General features: G+C 40.8%; 1 protein-coding gene across 2 annotated transcripts in view; it reads right to left on the reverse strand.

The window, feature by feature from the left end:
* Window positions 1-19,289, reverse strand: part of LOC126293703 (vacuolar protein sorting-associated protein 37A) — an 83,528-nt gene that overhangs the window by 12,154 nt on the left and 52,085 nt on the right. For both annotated transcript variants that reach the window (XM_049987011.1, XM_049987012.1), the window contains exons 4-6: window positions 18,070-18,303; window positions 9,426-9,577; window positions 887-1,006 (exon numbers count right to left, since the gene is read on the reverse strand). In XM_049987011.1, coding sequence (XP_049842968.1) covers window positions 887-1,006; window positions 9,426-9,577; window positions 18,070-18,303 — 506 coding nt within the window. The remainder of the gene's footprint in view (window positions 1-886; window positions 1,007-9,425; window positions 9,578-18,069; window positions 18,304-19,289) is intronic.

Here is a 19,289-nt window from a genome sequence, read left to right on the forward strand (position 1 = left end):
CAGGGGTAAGATACAGCCACTGAACCTTTATCTACAACTTGTATCAAAACAAGACTCCAGTTTTATGAGTCAAAGGACACGAAAGGCAAGCAGTGACTGAGAAGAGAGTGAGGCACAATTGTAATCTGTTGCCAACATTACTCAATCTATACTCTGACCGAGCGCTGAAGTGAACCAAGCAGTAATTTGGATAGGGAAATAGAGTTCGGGGAGAAAAAATAAGATGTCTGCAGTCCACCACTGACACTTCAATTCCGCCAGAGACAGCTTTGAATTCTGAAGAGAAGTCTAACACAATGGATAGGATCTGAAAAAGAGGTTATAAGATGAACAATGACAAAAGTAAAGGAATGTAGTCAAATCGTATCAGTTGATGATGAGGGAATTAGAATGGAAAATGAGACAATTGAAGTAGTGGATGAGTTTTTTTATTTGGGCAGCAAAATAACTGATGATGACTGAAGTAGAGAGGATATAAAATGTAGACTGGGCATGGCAAGAAGAGCATTTCTGAGGAGGAGAAATTTGTTAACATTGAATACGACAATGAATTTAAGTGACAGGAAGTCTTTTCTGAAAGTATTTGTCTGGAGTGTAGCCATATACGGAAGTGAAACTCAAATGATAAACAACGTAGACAAGCAGAGAATAGAAGGTTTTGAAATGTGGTGCTACAGAAAAATGCTGAAGATTACGCTGGTAGAGCACATACCTCATAAGGAAGTCACAAATAGAAAAGGAAGAAAAGAAAGTTGTAGCAGAACTCAACTAAAAGGTGGGATCAGCTGATACGAGACGGCCAGAGGCTTCGAGAATTGTCAGTTTCATAATGGTGGGATGTGGAAGGGAGGTGGAAGCTGGACTACGGCAAGCAGTCGGCACTCACCGCACGTATCCTGATGTACTGAGCCGCGAAGCGCTCAACGTCGACCCGGCCGGAGAGGAAGGCCTCCGCCACGGCGTCGCTTTCCTCGTCGCTCTGCTGGGCTGCCAAGCAGAGTGTCTCCTGCAGGAGAGCACAGAGTGATGAGTAGACAATGCCGAAGAATGTGTATTTAATACTCAACTATTTCACGACCACTGGGACTACTTTCGGGAGTCGATACAGATTTAGGCTCAGAAGATCAAATAATAAACAGTCCGCATCTCGGATGGCAGCAAAATTTTCGATGGAAAATATAAGAAGCCTGCAACCAGGAGAAGCTTTGGAACCGGTCCGTGGATCGCACTCGGCTGGCACAGTAGGTAGTTTGCCGACTGCGGAAGGTACGGGTCCGAATTAGAGTCTCAGTCCGTCATCTGGTTCGGTGTGTTAACACCGACTGGTGTCTACAGGGGAGAAATATATGTGATTGCTGACAGCATTTGTCCTCAGAATAGATTTAGTAATTATTTGTGGAATAAAAAATAATTTCCGTTATGGTACAATAATATACCATTTAAATCCGAGATGAAAGAGGTAACTCTGCACAGGCTTCTCAGGGTGCCTGTCACTTGTAAACCATAGCAGTCTCTTTTAGATTTGTGATTCAGACTCCCTCTTCTAACCTTATCAAAAGGTTTTATAATGTTTACGAAAATGGAGGTGGTTTCTCTGCAAATCCTCTTCGTTGTTCAATTGTTTGTTTCGACCTGAGTGCTGCATCTGCTGTACAGCTTCCCTATCTAAAGCCCGTTCGTTTTTCACTTTAGACGCACTCAGATATACTTCTCAGTCTATTACTGAAAATCTCTTTGGATAACTAGTACGCAGTGACAGCAGGTTGATCCCTCACATGTATACCTGTCTCCCTTTTCAGACAATGAGATTACTTTATTCTGCTACAGTGCTTTTGTTAGTAGTGGTTTGTCTTCCGATGTGTATTATACAGATGTAACACACTGAGACATGAGGGCATATTCCTGTATCATTATTCGTGCTAGTTATGCTAGCTGTGGCTTATAAGGAAAAAGATGCCAAAGGATCTACATCTACATTTATACTCCGCAAGTCACCCAACGGTGTGTGGCAGAGGGCACTTTACGTGCCACCGTCATTACCTCCCTTTCCTGTTCCAGTCACGTATGGTTCGCGGGAAGAATGACTGTCTGAAAGCCTCCATGCACGCTCTAATCTCTCTAATTTTACATTCGTGATCTCATCGGGAGGTATAACTAGGGGGAAGCAATATATTCGATACCTCATCCAGAAACGCACCCTCTCGAAACCTGGTGAGCAAGCTTCACCGCGATGCAGAGTGCCTCTCTTGCAGTCTGCCACTCGAGTTTGCTAAACATCTCCATAACGCTATCACGGTTACCAAATAACCCTGTGACGAAACGCGCCGCTCTTCTTTGGATCTTCTCTATCTCCTCTGTCAACCCGATCTGGTACGGATCCCACACTGATGAGCAATACTCAAGTATAGGTCGAACGAGTGTTCTGTAAACCACCTCCTTTGTTGATGGACTACATTTTCTAAGGACTCTCCCAATGAATCTCAACCTGGTACCCACCTTACCAACAATTAATTTTATATGATCATTCCACTTCACTTCAAATCGTTCTGCACGCATACTCCCAGATATTTTACAGAAGTAACTGCTACCAGTGTTTGTTCCGCTATCATATAACCATACAATAAAGGATCCTTCTTTCTATGTATTCGCAATACAATATATTTCTCTATGTTAAGGGTCAGTTGCCAGTCCCTGCACCAAGTGCCTATCCGCTGCAGATCTTCCTGCATTTCGCTACAATTTTCTAATGCTGCAACTTCTCTGTATACTACAGCATCATCCGCGAAAAGCCGCACGGAACTTCCGACACTATCTACTACGTCATTTATATATATTGTGAAAAGCAATGGTCCCATAACACTCCCCTGTGGCACGCCAGAGGTTACTTTAATGTCTGTAGACGTCTCTCCATTGATAACAACAAGTTGTGTTCTGTTTGCTAAAAACTCTTCAATCCAGCCACACAGCTGGTCTGATGTTCCATAGGCTATTACTCTGTTTATCAGGCGACAGTGCGGAACTGTGTCGAATGCCTTCCAGAAGTCAAGGAAAATAGCATCTACCTGGGAGCCCGTATCTAATATTTTCTGGGTCTCATGAACAAATAAAGCGAGTTGGGTCTCACACGATCGCTGTTTCTGGAATCCATGCTGATTCCTACAGAGTAGATTCCGGGTTTCCAAAAACGACATGATACTCGAGCAAAAAACATGTTCTAAAATTCTACAACATATTGACGTCAGAGATATAGGTCTATAGTTGATAATAAAAAAGCTTAAGTGTTTTAACTATCTAGGATCCGACATTACATGTGAGTATGATAAGAGATACAAAGAAAAAAACTAGCAAAATTCTCAAATAAAAATATATGCTGCTTCAAAAACAAAACACTGGAAGCAATGTAATTACAGTTTTATAAAACTGTGGCCCTTCCCGTTTTATTGTATTGAAGTGAATCGTGTGTCACATAGAATTAAGAGTACAGAATTCGGACAGCAGAAATGAGATTTTTCAGAGCAGTAGAAAGGTACTGTAGATCAGACGTAACTGGGAAGGGAATGAATTGAATTTATATATCAGAAAACAAAATCCTTGAAAACAGAACAACATGGAACTAATACGTATGTTATCAGAATGAGTCCCTGACGATTACGTCTCAAAACTGCAACATACAAATCAAAAGCGAGTAGTCAAGGAAAAGACAGGTATCGTAACAGAAGAATGCACGATGCTTGAAACCTGTAAGGGGACGAATAAGAATAAAAAATTATGGCTACAGGGCCTATGTGTATGCTGGACACTTAAATTAATAAAAGTGTAGAGGGAATTATCGCTACATTTATTTTGAGCAATGCGTTTTTAGTTAATGTTTCATGACAGTAGCCAACTAAACTTCGTGCTGTCCCGGTGCTGCAGTTCCAGGCACACACTAGCTGACTGGCCCATTCTACAGCAAGCTCTATGTTGCTCCCTACTTCAGCACCAGTGTTTGCTCATGTGGGAACACTTGCCAAACTACAACTACCCGAGAACACTCCTACTCGCAATAAAACAGGGCAGAGGCTGAGTATTTGGGAAGTACGTTTTCAATATACAGGGTGTCTGAAAAAGAATGCAACCTATAGCCTCCAGCCTCCTGATATCAGATTACAATCCTTTATATACCTTATATACAGTGACATGTCAAAATAATTTTATCTACCTTACGAAGAGTCAATAAGCCACCCTTCACAACACATTTAGTTGACAGTCCATTCCTTCTCTCGTAATGGCAGCAGAAGCTTCTGCAATCCACTCTCACACCTCTGTCAGATCTCGAGGTCACAGTGAGAAAAAGACCACAAAAGGAACACACACAGTGTCACATGTAGTGACCTCGAGTTCCGTCTCGACAACATGTCTACGTCGGGGCTAGTGCGATCTCGATGCTGTGGAAGGTGTTCGTCCAGATACTCCCTCACGTCATTACAGAGGTGCGATGGTGATCTGTACTGCCAGAAAAATGATATCTCGAGAGTCCCCTCTGAGACGTATCAACAACATACAGGTTGTATCGAGATACGAATGTCCCATTACAGTTCCTTCTGCAAAGAAAAATGGCCCGTATAGCTTCATTCGGCACTTGGAAATAAAGACATTCAACTTTGAACACACGACAGTTTCTCCAGTGATGCACCGAGTGTTTTTTGAACCCCAGATTCAAACATTCTCCCTGACGGTTCTGCTCTCGATACCATTGAAGACTACCCTGTTCGTAAAATTTTTATTTGTCAGCAATCCCAACTAAAGATGGTGCAAGAATCTTTTGTCATAAATTGTGAGTGCCTCCACAAAGTGAAGTTAGTTCCTCCCGAATGTCAGACACTTACAAAGAACATTCCAGAGTGCTGAGTGATGCTAGCAGGTTTCTGAACTGAATTTGTGGAGCTCAGTTGGAAGGTTTGCCAAACTCCATGCAATGAATGTGGACTGCCGGTACTTCGGCCTTTGCATAAGCATCTGTCTCTACAAGTTTTCTATGCTGATGCTCAGTGGAGTTTTCATCAGGTGGATTGAACAGAAACTGTCACCAAAAGCTGAGAAAAAACTGTGATAACAGACACTGTCTTTCAGTGTTCCACGACACAAAATGCCCTTTGTTGTTGCGCAGCTAATTGTGGTCTTCCGAATGGTGGATATTTCAATCAAAACTTGAGTGTATCCAGTAGCAATTCTTGCCACCGACACCTCTCTCCACAAACTGGACACAGGGGAGAACAAAAAAGTTGAATCTATTTTGAACACCTTTCAAGTAGAATCCTTTTTGGACACCCGTCATGCATTTGTGACAGTGTCATATGTCCAGCAATGTCACATTTTTCAGAATTTTTTGGCCATAAAATGCCACAGCTCACAGTAAACTATTTCTTGCTCACACAACTCACTGGAAATCGGTAGCTAGCACCGAATCGGTGACTATATCAAGCTGTGTCGTCTCACTGTCTACCGAGGAGGAATGACAAGTGGATGTGGATGTGCACCGTCTGTTTTTACACTACTGGCCATTAAAATTGCTACACCACGAAGATGACGTGCTATAGAAGCAAAATTTAACCGACAGGAATAAGATGCTGTGATATGCAAATGATTAGCTTTTCAGAGCATTCACACAAGGTTGGCGCCAGTGGCGACACCTACAATGTGCTGACATGAGTAAAGTTTCCAACCGATTTCTCATACACAAACAGCAGTTGACCGGCGTTGCCTGGTGAAACGTTGTTGTGATGCCACATGTAAGGAGGAGAAATGCATACCATCACGTTTCCAACTTTCATAAAGGTCAGATTGTAGCCTATCGCGATTGCGGTTTATCGTGTCGCGACATTACTGCTTGCTTCAGTCGAGATCCAATGACTGTTAGCAGAATATGGAATCAGTGGGTTCAGGAAGGTAATACGGAACACCGTGCTGGATCCCAACGGCCTCGTAGCACTAGCAGTCAAGATGACAGGCATCTTATCCGAACAGCTGTCATGGATCGTGCAGCCACGTCTCGATCCCTGAGTCAACAGATGGGGACGTTTGCAAGACAACAACCATCTGCACGAACAGTTCGATGACGTTTGCAGCAGCATGGACTATCAGCTCAGAGACCATGACTGCGGTTGCCCTTGACACTGCATCACAGACAGGAGCGACTGTGATGGTGTACTTTACGATGAACCTGGGTGCACGAATGGCAAAACGTCATTTTTTCGGATGAATCTAGGTTCTGTTTACAGCATCACGATGGTCGCATCTGTGTTTGGCGACATCGCGGTGAACGCACATTGGAAGCATGTATTCGTCATCACCATAGTGGCATATCACTCGGAGTGATGGTATGAGGTGCCACTGGTTACATGTCTCGGTCACCTCTTGTTCACATTGACAGCACTTTGAACAGTGGACGTTACATTTCAGATGTGTTAGACTCGTGGGTCTACCCTTCAGTCGATCCCTGCGAAACCCTACATTTCCGCACGATAATGCACGACCGCATGTTGCAGGTTCTGTACGGGCCTTTCTGGATACAGAAAATGTTCGACTGCTTCCCTGGCCAGCACATTCTCCACATCTCTCACTAATTGAAAATGTCTGGTCAATGGTGTCCAAGCAACTGGCTCGTCACAATATGCCAGTCACTACTCTTGATGAACTGTGGTATTGTGTTGAAGCTGCATGGGCAGCTGTACCCGTACACGCCATCCAAGCTCTGTTTGACTCAATGCCCAGGCGTATAAAGGCCATTATTATGTATAGAGGTGGTTGTTCTGAATACTGATTTCTCAGGATCTAAGCACCCAAATTGTGTGAAAATGTAATCACATGTCAGTTCTAGTATAATATATGTGTCCAATGAATATCGGTTTATCATTTGCATTTCTTCTTGGTGTAGCAATTTTAATGGCCAGTAGTGTACTACAGAATGCAATGGCTGCTGCCATGCTATCACATGTGGCCTGTCGTACTTGCACTGCCACGGGATGGGAAGTAAAGGGAAGGCTCCATCAGAGACAGAGACAGGGACGGAGAGCATATGGCAGCCTCAGCTGTACTCCGACTAGGGGTGAAGTATTACGGCAGAGGAGGCGTCACTTCTCTTAGTTATTAGGTTGGTGCACAAGTCCATTGCATTTTTGTTTTGCATGTTGGTATTCTGATTGCTATGGGTTTATTTATCAATTGTAATTTTTTGTTTCTAGTTCACTGTTGCTACTTGAGTTTAAATGTAGTCATTTTGTCATTTTGAGATAGTGAGTGGAGCTGTGGACACTAGAAAATTGGGTGCCAAGTGAAGAAATCAGAACATGTCTCTGTTTGTGTTCAATAGAGGGGTAGCTGCAGCGAAGGCAGCCAGAAACATTTGTGCCCTGTACAATGCCACTCGATAGAGCTCGGGAAGAGAGAGGTTTTCTCAATTTAAGGAGACTCGTTTTGGCATTAGTGCTCTCCACAATCAGGAAGACCTTTGGGGTATCATGAAGATCATTCAAACACATTAATCGACAATTATCAATCACAGTGTACTCAAGAACTGTCATATGTGATGAACCCCACCACTGTGTGACATTGCACACAATAGGGAAGGTTCACAAATCGAGTGTACGGGTACTGCACGCTTTGAGCCAATATCACAAAGATTAGTGGATGATAATATGTGCGTCTCTGCCTGGCTAGTGAATAACACTGACCATCCCTATCCGGTATCATTACTGGTGACAAGAAATAGTGTCTTTATGCTAACATTAAGTTACATATCTGGTGGAACAGTGACTGTACGGTACGGTGTACTATGACTTGCTTCCCCCAGGTGTAACCATCATTGCTGACATTTATTATTAACAATTGAGACCTCTTGCAGAGACAGTCCAAGAAAAATGACCAGGAAGAATATGCGAACTGACAGTACTCCACGGTAACACTCGCCCACATTCTGCTGGACTAACAAAATGCAGTATACAGGATTCATGTTGGGGAGTATATCTGCACCCATCTTATTCACCTGATTTTGCACCCTCAGATTTTTACTTTTCACCCCCTATTGAGCAACCTTTGAGGAACTTCTTTTTTGGACAAAAATTCTCTCCAAACGTGGCTCGCCCAGCTCTTCAGCTCAAAAATACACAGCATCTACAGTCGAGGAACAGAAAAGTTACTCCAGCATTAGCGGACTGTTGTAAATAGTGAAGGAGCATATATTATTGACAATTCGAGTCTCTGTTATAAGTATCTGTTGTGTTCATTAGACTTAAAGAAAAATGCTATGAACTTATGCACCAACCCAATGCTTTTCTCAGTTTGCTAGCCTACTGTTGCCCCACTGGGTTCTGACTGACTGCAGCATCAGAGTCGTCTGTTATGTCTGCGAGACAGCGAAATCTCTCTCCAGCTTCGAGGCACTCATTTCGAGTTCAAGCTGACGCACCCACCTACAACAGTTATAATTTCCACTGACCAAGCGGAGTACTGTGTGCTAATTTGTTTCTGGCAGCGGCAGAAACGTCGCAGCTGCATCGGGCCGGGCAAATGGTCGGAGAAGTGCACCTGCGAAGTTTCCACCACACACCTTCATTATGTCAGTGCACTGGCTCCTGTAGCATTGTGTGACAAAAATGCAATGTGGGCTTTTTGAAGGGAGGACAGACGCCAACTGCAACTGGGCATCGAAATAATCTGACAGTGAAAGTTCAAAATTTGTGCCGTCAGATACATCTGTTCACTCTGTATTCTGTATCATTTATTGCCTAGTTTAATATTTTGATGAGGCGGCTAAATTAGAAGAGTCAAATAGTAAGGTAGGATCATTACCCATTGCTCCCGCCTTCTCCTAGCATGTACATTGACACGACATTTGTCACAATACTCTCGTGGTGAACACAGGTACCAGCCGGCCATATACCTCTTACACCTGGCAGCCAATTTTAAACACTGTCATCATTCTGTAGCGACTGCCCTACCCGGTCGTGCGATCGGCACTCCTCTTGCCGCAGGACAGGTATGGCCGACTGTGGCAAACTCTGTATGTGCCCGGGCAGCGTTTGGGTCAAAGTTCTGACACGAAATCCTCCTGCGTAGACACATCAGGTAAACTTAATTGTACACATCATCTGTGGATTGAACTTTGATCCCTTGTAGACAATAGTTGCTTTCTGTTTCCACTACAACAGTGTCTCTCGTGTTACGAACAGCAGATGTACGACCGTCGACGTGATGTGTGACGTCGTATTTCTTCGGAGAGCTTCCTTTGACAATTTTATAGACCCTCGTTTTATCTTTTTGCACATTTACTGCCAGTATAAAAAGCCAGTTTAGTCAGGACCAGTTTCTTCAGACAATCTGTTCACAATCTTCAATCCTGCTAAACTTCCACTATCCATTCTTTTCTTCTAAATTAATGCACTCACCCTTATATTGTCTGGCGCGTACCGCTCCGCGAGTCGTCTGTGTTCAACACCGAGTTCCTCGAAGCGTGCCCGCAACGTGGAAACCTTCTCTGCCTTGGCCCGGACGGCCTCTCTGGCTGCCTGTAGTTCAGGTTGCCTGGACAGGTTCGATTCTAGAAACAAAGACACATTTGGGTTATATAGCTGCAGTTTCACCATACAATGTACATAAGTAAAATGCCTGTCAGCCAACATTTGCACCTGACAAATTCCTGTGGAGTTTCCAACAAAGCTGCTTACATTCCTAGAGGGAAGGGCAAAAATAGACTCCCAGACAGACTGATTTGTGGAAAAAATTGTAATTATTTGCAGTACCATTTGCATTAATACATTTGTAAAGATTCCCCCAAATAAATTTTCATAAAATTTATGAACTTCAATAACCACAACTCTCTAAGAAACAGACTAAAATTCACAAAACAATTGGAGTATTCCTATCAAAGTTTTGGCTGAAATCACACACAGGTTAGCAAAGCACTAAACTAATTCAAAACATGACCACAAATAAAACTATACTGTCGGCAAACTGTAACAACTGAACTGTCTTCCACTGTACAAAAACAATATGCATCACAAGATACAGTTGCGAGCAAAATCAAGCAATTTGACTGTGCAAAAAGGTTAAAAAAGGGGTTTTGTTACTTGAAGCAAAATAATCTCAAACACATATTGACACAGAATGAGCCTACACATAATTATCAACAGTTTAAACAGAGAAATTTTACATCTTAGAAGTAAAAGCCACGAGTTGTGTTCGAAACTAAATTCACGTTCAATCCTGCGACAAAGACAAATTTCTCGTATATTTCTGCAAGATTCTGCTGGAAATATGCAAGAAAGCCAGTCGATGAAAAAACCAGAACATTATGGACAAAAAGGGAGCCAAAAACTATAAATTGGAGGATTACAACAAATTTGATATTTTTCAGACAGACACCAAAACCAGTTATGCAATAACAAATATTGTAAACAACAAGTACAATGCAAAATGAAGTTGCAGGCTAAGAGCCACAGCAATGTGAACAATATAACTTTGTCGGTAGGCAAAAACTGTGATGTGCCATCTGCGATGGGTAGCCACGGCAGAGAATTATCGAGTATTTTAGAGGATGTTAACAATGACATTTGAGCAACTGGAATCGTAAAGCCAAGAGCGATAACAAATGGTACCTTAAAAGACATTTTAGATATGGGTAATCTTGACAAATCTCAACATACCAAACATAAAACACATTTAAATGATTAAGGTAATGGTTCTCCAAGTGAGGAGGTTAAAAGAATAATTGTGGATGGAGCGGAAATATATAAACGAATACGTTCCATTAATTACACAATCAGGAAGGATTCAGTTATTTTATAGATAATGTTTTAACTGTTTAGTTATAGAATTATCATGGCAGGGTGGAAATACTACAAGTAAAACACAGAATACAAACAGCTTATCCGAGCATAACAGAGATGAAACACTTACGCTCTTCCTAGTTAACACTGACGATATTATGAATAAATTAATTGAGCCGGAACACTTTTGTAAGATGACGGAATGTGATATATAATGTGTCAGAATACTGGCTCACAGAAAATCTAGTTGAGATTTTTGTTTCTATTGAATCCATTCTTCAAGATATAATAATAATAATAATAATAATAATAATAATAATAATAATAATAATAATACCACACAATACCCACCAGTACATCAATGCAATACAGCTACATCCAAACTTATATATACAACTACAGAAATCCGTAATTATTGATACATGTTCAATTACCAGAAAGTTCCTAAATGCAATATAACATATACCGTACAGTTAAAGGAAGTCACGCTTGATCAAGGTCCGCATCACTTTCTACTTTTGACCAGACATAACGTCTGAGAATAGAAATAATAATAATAATAATAATAATAATAATGAAATAATAATTATAGAAATCACACAAACGACTATTAATTTTGAAATTCTCCAACAACGCACTAGAAGAATGTCAAGTACACCACATAACAACATTCATGAAAAATGCCAGAGAAATTATGAAGGTACAAACAAGGAAAGGATTTTTCAAATCCTATCAACATCTACTCCAAATCAAGGAAATACGGAAGCGACCGATCCTGCCCATCTGCTTTGCCCCATGACGTCACAAATATGGCAGAAACGACCATAAACCACGATTCCAATATGGCGCATACAAAGTCGTTACGTACACATTATGAGGACGAAAATACATCGAAAAACAAACACACACACTATTCACAAAAAGCCTAATAACACTAACGGGACAAGTGTGGAAAATTGGGTGTTTTTGGGTGGAGGCAAACTATATATAAACAAATTTAGACACCCCACCCCCATACAAAACCACACAAAATGACGAAAAAACCAACATCACAAAACTCCCCAAATACCACTAAACACAATATCATCTGGAATCGGACACTTCCCTTAACCTATATAGCTCAACAACAGCTCCCGATCCCCTAAATTATGATCAAACACTTCCCTTGGCCTATATAGCTCAAAAACATCTCCTGACACCAATACCAACATACACAGCACACATTGGGATCGAACACTTCCCTTAACCTGCGCACTGTTAATTTTATCCATCATATCCATTCCTGAACAAAAACAACAACTGATTAATTTTACTAAAATCACCACACGACTTACAGCGAACAACACTAAATTAACCTTCACACAAAATCGTTAACTCACTGAAACGAATTCCACTTCAAACACAGCTGACACTGGAACAATTCAGGATAATGAGCAACAGCAAACTGAGCCCATTACACCACACAAACGAAGACCCTGAACATAAAACCAGAGAGCACAACAAACCACAACATGATGACATCTACAAACATGCCACACTCACAAACCAAACTCCGCGCCGTCATGACAACAATATTAACAATGAGAATGTCCAGGAACACCACAATAATATTTGTTGACTTCAAGAAGGCCTACACCACAGACAAGGAAACACTCTTCAACATACCAAAAGAAATCTAGATAGACAAGAATCACAGAAAGCTAATTCAGACAACACTAACCAATACAACATCCACAGTGAAATTCGTGGCAGAGATCTCGGAACTGTTCGAAATCGACATCGATGTAAGACAGGGGGGTGGACCCATTCTCTTCAACTCAGTTTTGGTGAAAATAATCAGGATATATGACAAAGGAGACAGAAGGACAGAACATAAAATGCCCGGCTTTTCTGACGATATAACCATGACGATGACAGAAAAGAAGCTCTAGAGACACTACACAAAATCCCAGGCGACAGAGGACTACAAATCTCCGACGAAAAAATGCAGTGCACGGACACAAATCCACAGACGGACACTCACTGGAAACTAAGTACATACTGGTAAAACAAGTAGACAGTTTCAAATACCTGGAAGAGATTATACAGAAAACACGACTGAACTCGATATCCGATGGGAAAAAAAAAAAAAAGGGGATCATGAAACTACAGAAAGCCAGCATGGTACCACTAAAACAAAAGTATCTTTACCAATCACAAATTAAGACCCCATAATACCACAGTTTTACCAGAGACCTTGCACACTTCAGAAACAATAATAATAGAGGGAAGAATGAAAATCGAGAACTGTGTAGAGACAGACAGAGATTATTACGATGAAATGAACACCCTTAGCTGCTTACAGGTGTTGACATACGTCAACGGGGACAGATGAAAATGTGTGCCCCGACCGGGACTCGAACCTGGGATCTCCTGCTTACATGGCAGATGCTCTATCCATCTCAGCCACCGAGGACACATAGGATAGCGCGACTGCAGGGATTTATCTCTGGCACGTCTCCCGCGAAACCCACATTCTCAACTTACTGTCCCGCACTACATTCGTAGTGTCCCCGCCCATTATACTCATTACTCGCGGCGCGTTGCCGATTCCCGTAAGAGTCTGGGCACTGTTTGTGCATCCGCACAGAATAAGAAGATGGTCAAGTGGCCAGTGAGCCTTAACTATGTATATACTAAGATGGTATCTGTTCTTTTGGACATGGGGATTTTAATACAGAAATGAGATTCAGAGCAACAAGATTATAGAATTTTTATTTATTTATTTATTTATTTACTTATTTTTTTTATTTTAACATCCTTAAACTTGCATAGCATGAACAAGTGCCATACTCATAATGATGCATTTGTAGATAGCATTTTTGTTAATTTACATTGTTATTACAGATCTTGATCCACCGCTTTTAACACTTTATAATGAGCAACCAGCTTAGTGTGATACAGGTAAGAGGTCGGAGAGAGAAGCACATTATATTATTTATTGACTAGTTAAAAAACACAAATTCAGACTTTGCATGTATGAGTGTCAGGGAAAGCTTTGTCAGGGAAAGCTGGAGTTGAAAATCATTTCGATCACTTTAAAAAAGACTTATGGTTTTCCTGCTTCCCATTAATATAAATTAGCCTCTCAGGTAAACATAAAAATACGAAAATTAACTGGTATACCAAAGAGTTGAAAGAAATTAGGAAAAAAAAACAGGCTAGTACTGTATCGAATATATGAAAGAGGATAAACGAGGGGCTGCGCAGAGGAATATGGTTTACAATACTTGCTTTAGAAGTAAAAAGTATTACAAAGCTCATGTAAGTCAAAAAAGCAGCCTATGGAAGATACACTAAAAGTGCTTCAAATAAGTGTAAGACAGCACAGTGAATTATTAGATGACATAATTCTCCCAGTCAAGCATGTAACACTCTACACAATACAGGAGAACAGGGTGACTACTTTGTCACTTCAGTCAGAGAACTCCGAGACAAAATTGAGGTGACACATGCACCTGCGAATGATCCGATCGGTCCACGCAGCCTTTGTTTACTAATATAAAATCAGCTCAATGTGGTCTGCGAAACTGTTTTTAAATTGTCTAATACCAAATGTATGGACTGGTACTGGATGCTTAATTATGTTGTTAACAGAACAGTTCACTTGATAAGTAAGCCACTAACTTCTATTTTCAATAAATGTTTCGTATATGGAGTTTTTCTGGATTCATGCAATATCTCAAAAGTTATCCCCATATTAAAAAATGGTGATAAACAACTCCTCCAGAACAATAACCCGTTTCTGTTGTGCCAGTGCTCAATCACCCGTGTACATACAATTATGCAATTATCTGGAAAAGCAAGACCACCTGTACGACAATCATCCCTGATTTTGGCCAGATAAGAAATACCACTGCAGCTGATCTGGAAATTATCGATCAGATTAACAGCTTTAGAAAACGAGAAGATGGTTTCACTCGTATTATACGATTTACGTAAAGCATTTGAATGGATTCCTTTTAAAATATTAATAACAAAATTTGAGTATTATGGTGTACCCAAACACACATTAGCAGTAATTTCTTCCAACCTAAACAAAAGAAAACAGCTCTCCTCAATTAGAAATACACATTACTCCTCAGTAAAAATTGATACAGACTTTTCACCGGGTTCTGTCCTTGGCTGCTCCTTTTTCATTGTGGCTGTCAAAGACCTGCCCATTTTGTATCACTGTCTAACCTTGTATTAAATTGGTATGTAGCCAATAAACCTGTTTGTAATCCACAAAAAACGCATGTCTAAGAATATAGAAAATAAATATGTCAACTCTCACAAACACATGCCGATGCCAAACTCAATCGGGACAAGCATAAAGACCACATTTGTAAAAAGATCTCACGAGTGTCCTACCTCGTGCGGAAACTGAAAAATAAGGTCAGTAATAACTATGTCCGTACAACATGGCTCTTACAGTCACATTTCTGTCAGGGCTTTCTCATATGGGGACATCTTCCTTGTACCATTAACATTTTAAAAGAAAAAAATGTCCATATAATATGCAAGACTGGTCCTGCAGAGAACTATTGCCCTCTTTTTAGCAGGCTTAGGATACTAACAGTTGTATTTCTGTACACCTATGTGTCTGCACTCTTTCTCAGAAACAGCATTAAAGATGGTATTATCAGGGAATCATTCAAAAACTTGACACTACAAATAAAGGAAACACTGACATTCCAAGGCACAGGCTGGCAATCGAAGGAAACTCCCATAAAGTGAAACAACTTCTCTCTCGCTGCTCCATCCTTGTCTTCAAAAATTTAACAGCCCTCATATGTTACAACCTTGCAATTCCTGTACAGCTGCACACCTAGTGGGTTTTGTAGTCATATCACATGGTACAGTAACAGTCAAAATCAACCTCATATATATTGAGTACAGCTATAATCTTCAATATTAATGTCAATGTGTTTTTTTTTTTTTTCTTGTTAGCCAGTCATAATAGTCACATATTAGGGATGTTCAAAAAGTAAGGTGACTTTTCAAATTGCGCAAGCAATGTACATTTGATTACCGAGGCTTTTTTTATTTTGTTTTGTGTGTGTGAGTGTGTGTGTTGAACATATGTTCAGTTTCAAGTGTACAGCATGCTTCATTTGTTTTTGACATTTTGACAGGTAGGTTAGACATGTTTTAGTGTGCTCGCTGATTTTCGATTATTATAAAAAATGGAACAAAGAATTTGCATCAAATTTTATGTGCAAAATGGAATCAAGTGCTCTAAAACACTTGAAATGTTGATAGTGTCATAGAGTGAGTCTGTTGAGAGAAAAAAAAAAGAAGAAAGAAAGAAAAAGAAAAAAAAGAAGAGAGAGAGAGAGAGAGAGAGAGAGAGAGAGAGAGAGAGAGAAAGTAAGTAAGTTTATAAGTGGTACAGGGTCTTCCAAGATGGCCAAGAAGAGGCCAATGAAGAACCTCGGTCTGGACACTCCAGCACATCAACAACAGATGATAACATTGAAGCTGTGAAGAAAATTGTTTTGGAAAATCATGTAATTACCATAAGAGAAGTTGCTGAGGATGTTGGTATATCGGTTGGCTCATGTCATGCAATTTTTTCAGCTGTTTTGGGCATGTGACATGTGTCAATGAAGTTTGTTCCAAAACCTCCCAATTTTGATCTGAAGAAACGTCACCTGAACATTAATCGGGAGCTCTCGAATGACGTCAATGATCATCCCAATTTGCTCAAAATGGTGATAACTGATGACGAAACATAAATTTACTGTTATGATGTTGAAACCAAAGCCCAATTGTCCCAATGGAAGCATCCCAGAGAGCCGAGACAAAAAAAGCACCCCAAGTTCGATCAAATGTGAAGGTTTTGCTCACTGTTTTTTTTCAATTACCATGGCGTAGCACATCATGAAGTTTTGCCTCGAGGTCGTACAGTAAACAAGGAGTATAACATTCATATTACGTGCCATTTGTGAGAAGCAATACACAAAAAAGTCCAGAATTGTGGAAAAACAATTCACGGCTTTTGAATCACGACAATGCACCTGCTCATTCATCGTTACTTGTGAGAAATTTATTGACTGACAACATCATGACAATCGTGTCTCGGTCACTATATTCACCGGATTTAGCCTCCCTGCGACTTCTTCCTGTTCCCAAAACTGAAGAGACTTAAGAGACAACAAAGATTTTCAACGACCGATGAAATAAAAACTGTATCACTGGAAGTACTCGAGGCTGTACCAAAAAGTGCTTATAAGACGTACTTCGAGGATTGGAAGAAGCGTTAGCACAAGTGTACTGTATCTGAGGGGGATTACTTTGAAGAGGACAACATGAATATTGATGGATAAATAAACATATTTTCATAAAAATAATAAAGTCACCTTTCTTTTTGAACACACCTCATAGTACACTGTCGTCACCAACTTCATTTATCAATGAGTCACATTTATTAATTCTATAAAATGTGACCTGTACTGTGATGATAATAATAAATTTTACTGTTATGAGGACACACTATATCGCTCTCAATTTTACACTGCACTACTACTCCTTCAGATACAAATTTCCTTAGTCTATTTAGGACAACATAAGTTTTCCAATGTTTTTCAACCGAGCAGATTTCCATCCTATACGAAAACTATCACCTATCAAGCAAACATAGATCTTAGTCTATGCTATATATTGGTTGCTTACCACAAACTTCATTCAGAGAAGAAGGAGACCACACAAAACCGACAGGGCTCCATGACTCCCTCCATCGGTGGCATCAGTGGATGCAACAGACGGGGCGAACCGACCTCCCAGTCACTATCAGCTTTCCGAGCCTTCTCAATTTGCTTAGGAGACCGGGGGCAGCATGTAGCACTTTTCCTACTGAGGAAAAAAAATCCCTAACTGTACTGGGCATCGAACCCAGGACTTCTGCACAGCAATTAAGACGTACTAACTGCTCGGCTATAGAGGTTGACTGGGAATACTCTGCAAAGAGGGGTAACTATTTCAAATTTTGTGATCGAGTTACACAGCTATTTTTGTGGCCTCTCACCAATTATCTAAAGCTGTCCTATCTCCACTACTCAAAGCATACTCTCTGTCGACCCGTGTACCGTAAAGAAAAGTACGTCGACCGGCTCTGTACCAATTCTAGAGTCGAGCTGAGAATGTCTTCAGGAGTACACTGAATATTAAATAAAATAATTTAAACTGTATCAGTTTAGAGTAGAGAGAGCAGAAAACGGGAGAGGCACAGCAATTTTCCAACCTGCGAGAGCGACAATCCCGGCAACGAGTTGGTCGCGCTGCTGCTCCATCCTGCGAAGCGGAGGCAGGTCGGAAACCAGCTCTGCGAGGCGGTCGTCGGCGACTGGCCCGTCCCGGCGGAGCTCTTCCAGCTCCAGCACAGACATGCCAGCTAGCAGGTCTCGCAGCTCTGACGGCTCCGGTGGCGGCTGCGGCTGTGGAGCAGTGGACATTGCGGGCGGAATCGTGGGGGCACCTGTGTGACAAATTCCGTCCGACTCACTCGCTACCTTCCCAAACATTAAGACAGAGTAACTGTGTCAACGTGTAGTGTTCCCTTTCCTCGGGGTTCTGCCGTGAAAATACAAAATAGAAAATCTGATTGGGTTTTGAATTTTGATGGAATAAGTTACGGATAAGGCCGACTTCGTATTACTGATTGAGATGGTGCTGTAATTTGACCGTGAATGGCAGACCGGGTCGGCGACACTACAAAAAGCGACTGTAAGGAAATAGCATCACAAATAAGTTGAAATTTACTTTATAGTTCTGTCAGATACGTAGTATCTATCATAATACAGTCTTCGTGGCTGCGTCTGAAATACTTCTTAATTTTATTGTAGGATGTCCTTTATTTCATTGTTCACTGTCTGTTTCTTGAAGTTGTCACTGTCAGGATTAATTTATAAATTTGGTGATAACCATTGTGAATCACTACTGAAATAACTTCGTTTTGTAATATAGTTTTAATTTCCTCATTGTTTAACACAGCGCCAAATATTACATGCCTTGAACATATGAAGACAAGAGAGTAATTAATTAGTAGTTAAAAACAAACACCTATGCAAAAAAAAAGAAAAAAAAATTAAATTAAATTAAATAAAAAGAAAGAAAAGAAAGATCAGAATTATTTATAAAAATCGGTCCCTGGCACAGTGCTCTTCTGCATGCACGATCGTAAATCATATCTTTGTATTCGCGGAGGTGCGGTAGTCAAAGTAACATTACAAATGGCAGCCAACCGTGAACCGGTGTGGGAAAAGTTCTCGGCTCCTACGAGGGCTGCTATTCGAGAAAATGTGAACTCGAAAACTGACGTCGTAGTCTCTTTCTGGTACCTCGTCTAGGTTTTCGGTTGTGTAGATAGTAAAGTTATACTAGAGACATTAAAAAACTATATCATCCGAGGGATCCCTCTCGCTCAAATGGATTTGTATCTCGACGAAAAAATTCAGAGGGTCC

The sequence above is a fragment of the Schistocerca gregaria genome, chromosome 10, assembly GCF_023897955.1.
Source record: "Schistocerca gregaria isolate iqSchGreg1 chromosome 10, iqSchGreg1.2, whole genome shotgun sequence".
Taxonomy (NCBI): Eukaryota; Metazoa; Arthropoda; class Insecta; order Orthoptera; family Acrididae; genus Schistocerca; species Schistocerca gregaria.